At 40.1% G+C, this 6,797-nt stretch overlaps 1 protein-coding gene across 2 annotated transcripts in view; it reads right to left on the bottom strand.

Moving 5' to 3' along the window:
- Nucleotides 1-252: 252 nt before the first annotated feature.
- The window catches only part of RNF32 (ring finger protein 32), a 50,604-nt gene continuing 44,059 nt past the window's right edge, over nucleotides 253-6,797 (bottom strand). For both annotated transcript variants that reach the window (XM_026652158.2, XM_026652159.2), the window contains exons 8-9: nucleotides 1,525-1,692; nucleotides 253-832 (exon numbers count right to left, since the gene is read on the bottom strand). In XM_026652158.2, coding sequence (XP_026507943.1) covers nucleotides 590-832; nucleotides 1,525-1,692 — 411 coding nt within the window. In that variant the 3' untranslated portion in view covers nucleotides 253-589. The remainder of the gene's footprint in view (nucleotides 833-1,524; nucleotides 1,693-6,797) is intronic.

Below are 6,797 nucleotides of genomic sequence, written 5' to 3'. Positions count from 1 at the left end.
AATGTGGCTTCCAGCCATTAAAAGACAGGAGCCAGCCCAGCTGCATTCAGCTGCTAAAAGGAGCTGAAGTAATGCATCTCCTTCCACACTCATCAGTGGCATTTGCAACTGCCTGGGAGCTGCTATCAAGGGAATCTGTCTTTTCCTTGTGTTCAACATGAGTAACTCCACTGGGAGTATGTAGATGGAATCCACTGAATGAAGAAAGGAGTCAAAGGGAAGAGTTCTCAGGGAAAGGGAAAAGAAAAAGGGATCCTGGGATGTGAAGGAGATGGAAAGGGTAGTATGTCTCTGAGAGGGAGGAGGTTAAAGAAAGGAGAAGACCAGGGAAGGAAAACAGAACATAAGGGAAAGCAAAGAGAGTAGAAGACAGGTAAGAATGTGGAGAGCAAGGAAAAGCAACAAGTCAGAGAAATGGTAGCACAATGCCCATTTAACTTTTATTTTTATAATATGAGCATCAGCATCCACAGAAAAGTGTTTTTTCTCACATTGGACCTTACAAGGATCTAATCTGTGAGGTTGTCTATCATTAAACCAATTAAAAATTCTATTATGCAGCTCATTCTGGACTGTTTACATGTTTATATCAACATTCAAGAATTTTCTTTTGATAACAAGAGCGACATAAGGGACAAACAAGTCTTTCTCCCAAGGAAAACTCTTCAAATGCTTGAAGACAAGTCTGATGAAACATATGTGAACAAGAGAGCAGAACAGTCTGGCGTGAATACCGATTATTGCTGTTTTCAGAACAGACATTTGGAGGATGAGTGATATGACAGAGTGGCATAATGCAAATAGGGCAGTCAAATATCTCTTGCCGAAATGCCTGAGGGGAAAATAAGAAAATATTAGTTATTGTAGACTGATAACTAAACATTGGAAGGCATGCATAGCAGCAGTACCCTATACAACCAGAAGGTTCAAAGTGCATTTTGTAACAATTGGTGGTATGTCCTTCAATATTTAATCTACTGAAACCTGTTCTGTATCTCGTCACATCAGAATAATTCTGAAATATCTTTAATGTTACTTTCCTTCTTATCGAACACAGGAGGAATTATTTGTAATCCTAAACCAAAGAATAGTTATTGTAGCAAAATGTTTAACTTCAATGTACTATACTGTCTTAAAAAAAAAGTTTGCAGACATTGTTTTAGCGTGTAGATTAGGGGTTCTCAAACTGGGGGTTGGGACCCCTCAGGGGGTCGTGAGGTTATTACATGGGGGGTCGCGAGCTGTCCGCCTCCACCCCAAACACCGCTTTGCATCCAGCGTATCTAATGGTGTTAAATATATTAAAAAGTGTTTTTAATTTATAAGGGGGGGGGTCGCACTCAGAGGCTTGCTATGTGAAAGGGGTCACCAGTACAAAAGTTTGAGAACTACTGGTGTAGATTGACAAATGATACCAGGGAATTTTTTGGATGGAGGATATGCTGGAAAAAACTTTCCTGCTTTGACAATGACTATAGTTGCAAAATGAATTGAGATCATCATTCAACTGGCTCCGAAACCAACCTGCATCTGTATTTTCTCCCATTCTGTTTCGCTTATTAACGGGGCAAACTTTTCCTCCAACTGTTGAAGCACATTTCGACTTGCAGCAATAGAAGAATCAATTTCAGAAAAAAACTCATCTATGTTTGTGTCGTAAGAACTCAATAACCGATTGCTGATCTCCTGAAACTAAAGAACAAGGGGAAAAAATAGCCTCCAGTTAGAACAGAATTCTGTTTAACAGCTACCAGCACAGAATTTTCAAAATTATTCATAAGTTGCTAAAAAAATCAAGAAAACACATTCTTTTAAAATAAACTTTATTTATCAAAACAATACTTTATCCTTGGCCAAACAGTGCATGCTACTACTCTGTCCAAAAATCATGCATTGTTACTTAAGATGGACACAGTACAAACATCTGCCTTTTTTGTATTAACTGTCCAAAGGTCTCTACTTTATACTCTTAAAGGCTTTAACTCATACATGAAGACAAGGTTAGTTTGAAAGTACAGTTCTTAGCCCGCAAGAACACATTCACCTTTCTTCATTTTAAAAGGTGACAATCTTTTTTAAAAAGTGCATGTGCTATGTTTTGTTAACACTATTAAAGGCATCTAACCAAAGTATGTGCATCAAACAGTAGTGGTGAATTATTTTTAGTGCGTAATGCTACCCCCAACAGCAGCAGGAGGGATTGTTGGTCATATTGGCATGGATGAGAGACCGTGCCTAAAGAGGTGGGGTGCAAGAGTGCATGCTTGGCAAGGCAGGAGTAGGGGCTCTTCTCTGCCCCCTCCCCCATTGGCTGGGATCAAGGGTTCCTTCTTCCCACATCTATTTAAATTCTTCCGGGGCTTTTCAAAGTTGCAGTGCAGGAGATACGTTTTCAGGATGCTATGGGTCTGACTGATTGCCTCTTTTGGGTTCAGGAAGAAATTTTTCCAATGGCCAAGGTTTTTTGCCTCTGTTGTAGCATTGTGGAGGCACAGTTGGGTTGTACACAGTACAACTTGACAATTTAATATTAGGAAAGATAAGACTGTCTAGTTCATTGCAACTTACAGCTGGTGTGGATAAAAAGGGCCGGCTTCCAGAGGTAAATGAGACCTGGGATTTCACTGCTGGACTTTGTGCCTAGAGGAGAAGGGGAGAACTGAAGTCTTCAGGGACTGAGGTCCTGCATTGGTAACCTCTATTCCCTGTGGGATGAGACGAAATGTAGCTGGCGCCTAAGGGGTAGGCAGAACAGGATCTACCTCGAGTTATTAGTTACATGGTGGGAGACCTATAACCCTGTGCTGGACCCAGCTAAATGCCTGGGGTTTGAGAATGGGGGTAGATGTACTTCCCTGCAAATACTGACTTGAAATTGGATTGCATTCATAAGATAGGATGTAAGTATTAGACCTTCAATGTTAGGCACCCAGCTGAATAACTTGTTATAAAATCCCAATCTTAGCTAACATTTTAAGACATGATTTTTAAACTTTGACTGTCATTAGTGTACTTCAGAATTAGTGGCAGACATAGCCTCCATGTCAATTAAACTTCCAAAATTAGTTACCGAGGTGTGTGGATGTTAAAATCAGCTTTATAATGAAACTCTTAACTATGATCTCTCCATAATCTATTGTTTCTAGCTAAAGTGAATGCTTTGAAACACAGAAAAACTTTAGAGCTACCCAAAAAAGGAAAATGATGGGAAGCTTTATAAGAGTGGGGATAGGTAATTTCTGTCTTGTGCAGAAGTTTGATTTGATATTTTTTTAGTTTGTTTTTCCTTTTAAGCAAGAAAAGTGGAAACCTGTTAATTCACACTGACTGGGAGACCCACTATGGTTGACTGCATTTTGCACTATAGCAAAAACCAAGGGTGATACAACCATAAAATATGTTTGTTCATTTAATTTGTCAACTGCAGTTTAGGTTTAATTATGATATGAGAACACTGGAATATGAACAATAGCGTAATTTTTTTAAATTGTACTGTGAGGCCCCTTTAAAGCATCTCCTTGTAAAACTTTCTGAGAAGTGGGGGAGAGGGGGTTGAGAGAGTGTGTGTGTGTGTGTGAGAGAGAGACAGAGATTGTCTAGTACAGTGCATATTAGTGAAGCTATTCCTGTACTTCCATGGTGTCCTTTCATTAAGAAAAGATCTTTCAAATTCCATCACATGCAAATATGTGCATTGACCTTAAATTTTTTTTTAAATCCAAACCCTTCTCCCCTTCAGTATTTGCATTTTGCATGATTTCCATATAGTTCTAAATGACAAAATTGTGAATCTTTTTTGAATGAGATGCACAATATGTATTGGACTAATGAGATTTTATTTTAATCCGGTTATGAGTGCATATACTGCCCTGAGTGTTTTAGTGAGCTAAGTCTCTGAAGTTACATTTATTGTAAAAAAAAGTTATTGGAGTCTTAATTTGCTTTATCTGAATTACTGTCAAAGACTAGGTTTTAGAATTTAATTAACTTGTTCCATGTTTTATATAAAACCTGCTTCTGCTCCTAGTAAAGTCAATGTTAAAGCTCACTGACTTCAGTGGCAGCAGTAGGCCCTTACCCAGAATGATTCATGGTCTCTGTTCAGAAATTAAGCCAGGATTGATTCTTTAGGAAAGTTTTTCTACGGTACACGGGCAGAACTATGCTGCACAGTCTGCATTATGCCTGGCTCTACCCTGGCTTTCAATGAATATCAAATTGGCACAGACCTTAGAAAATTATTTCCAGGAGAAACCTATAGGTGGCCATCAGAAATTAGCATAAATTAGAGCAGCCCTGAGGCTGCTTCAACTTTTGCTGGTGGTCAGGCAGGGCCCAGAATACCAGAATATGGCGAGTGCATAGATAGTTTAAAGCAGTGATACCCAATAGGTGGCCCACGGGCCAAATGTGGCCCACCAAGGCTTCCGGTGTGGCCCACCAGTTCACCTTAAAAATGTTTATAATTAAGTTCATGAACAGTGATGCACTACCTATCATTTGCCTATGATTTCCTTAGTAAATAACTTACTGGCAGTGCTTAATTTGTAATGAAAGAGTTGTGGGGGCAACCCTGGCACAAATTAAGCACTGACAGGAAGGCTGGAGAGCGGCAGCTGCTGGCCGGGCACCGAGCCCTGAAGGTAGTGCTGTCATCAGCAGCAGGGCAGAAGTCTGGGTGACATGGTATGGTACTGCCACCTTTACTGTCTTCAGAGCTGGGTGGCTGGAGAGCAGCAGCTACTGGCCAGGAGCCCAGAGGAGCCGGGGATATGAACTTCCAAGCCTAATGGTGCTGGGATTCAGCCCCAGCACAAATTAAGCACTTCTTACTGGATCTTAAGTTCTCGCAATCGCATCAGCTGCAGTTGAGCTAGGACAATGCCCATTTTTTCATCAGTGATGGAAATAGAGCCAAAAGTGCATGTGAATGGGAGTAAATGTCACCAGGTCAACAGCGAAAATTGAGCTTTTAACCCAAACTGGACAGCAGATTTTCTTTTTATTATGCCACCTCATTTAAACACAAGACCTTTGTGTCTAATGTGCCACACCACTGTATCGGTCTGTAAGGTCATCAACATGAAGTGCCTGCCACTTTAAATCAAAGCACAGTAAATTCAATTCAGCCTATCTCCCTGGCAGTGTTGCAAGATGTGACAAAATTGAAAATCTGAAGTCTTCATATCACACTTCAAATGTCATTCTCACAACACCAGCAACTGTACAGGAAAAAACAACAGCTGCTTCTCTTTGGATAATGTTGGTACTAACGAAAAAGAAAAAGCCTTCCCTGCATGCCGAGCTTGTGAAGGAGTGCACGATGGAAATGCTGGAGGAGCTTTCTGCCGGAGATAAAAATAAAGATGACGTGAACTGTGTGAAGCAAGTTTCACTGTCTGATTCCAGGGCAGTGGGAAGACTGGAGGTAATTTACGAGGACTGTTTGTTAGCACTGCTTTCCAATTTAAAAAACACCAAATACATCTCTCTTGCAGTGGACAAATCAAGCAATTTAAGTGACGCTGCCCAACTATCGCTGTTTGTTAGATTTTATGAAAGTGAAATTTTCAAGGAAGAATTTTTGTGCTTAATACCATTAGAAACCTACACCACAGGAGAGATCATTTTTGAAAAGATAAAAGGCTTTTTTGAAAAAAATGGTTTAAACCTGTAGAAAGTAAACTTGCTTGTTACAGATGGAGATCCCTCCATGACAGGGAAAGAGAAGGGCTTTGCTTCACATTTGGTAGTGATACACTTCACTGCATCATTCACGAGATTGTCCTGTGTAGTAAGTTGTCCGGGGACTTGAAAAAAAAAATGGGTACTGTGATGAGATTAGTGAACTACACACGCTCAACTTCTAGCTTGCAACATCGTCTTTTTAAAGCTCTTTTACAAGACATTCCAGCCGAATAGAGTGACCAGTTGCAGCACGACGACATTGGCTGGTTAAGTTGGGGGCAGGTGTTAGAGAAGTTTTGTGCGCTTCAAAAAGAAATAAGACTTTCTTTCAAACTGCAAGACCAACAAGGCTTGCGAGTTCCAGGAATTTATGAATGATGTCCCCTCTATGTCACAGGTAGCTTTTCTGTGCAAAATTACTAGTCACTTGAATTTCTTCGACTTGCAGCTCCAAGACCATGCAAGCAGTGTCGGGAATCTGTTTGAAAAAGTGTGTGCCTTTCAGAGGAATTTTGTAATCTTTTGGACAGACTTAACAGGAAAGATGTTGCATTTACCCACATAGATGAAACGTCAATGAAAATGATGCAAGAATTTCTAAAAAAATCTGATAAAAAATTTTAAAAAGCAATTTGAGAATTTTAAAATTCTAAAGGATTTGCTTTTATTCGTTCGTGATCCATTTGTTGCCTCTGCCGATGGACCTTGCCCTTCTGAAGCAAAGAACGTTCTTGATTCAGTTGATGAAGGTGCCTTTCAAGCTCCAGAGGTCAGACAACTTGAAGGCAAAATTCAGAGAAGTGGGACTTTGTGATTTTTGGACTAAATATGCTGACCAGTTTCAGAATAGCCAGAATCAAGCTATCTATCTTTTAACGATGTTCGGATCAACGTACGTCTGTGAATCTGGGTTTTCTACCATGAACATTCTAAAAAACCAACACTGTGATCGCCTCACATATGAGCATCTTCCCCCGTGCATGTGCCTTTCCCTGACTTCCTACAAACCACTCTTCACAGAGCTTGCCAGAGATCATTGATGTCACCTCTCCCATTAGAGATTACCACAAACACAGGTAATAATGTTGATTCATACACTCTGTTAAAAG

Source organism: Terrapene carolina, unplaced genomic scaffold, assembly GCF_002925995.2.
Source record: "Terrapene carolina triunguis isolate 2854851 unplaced genomic scaffold, T_m_triunguis-2.0 Scaffold111, whole genome shotgun sequence".
Taxonomy (NCBI): Eukaryota; Metazoa; Chordata; order Testudines; family Emydidae; genus Terrapene; species Terrapene triunguis.
Note: the sequence above shows the minus strand (reverse complement) of the source record. Positions and strands in the feature narration are given on the sequence as shown.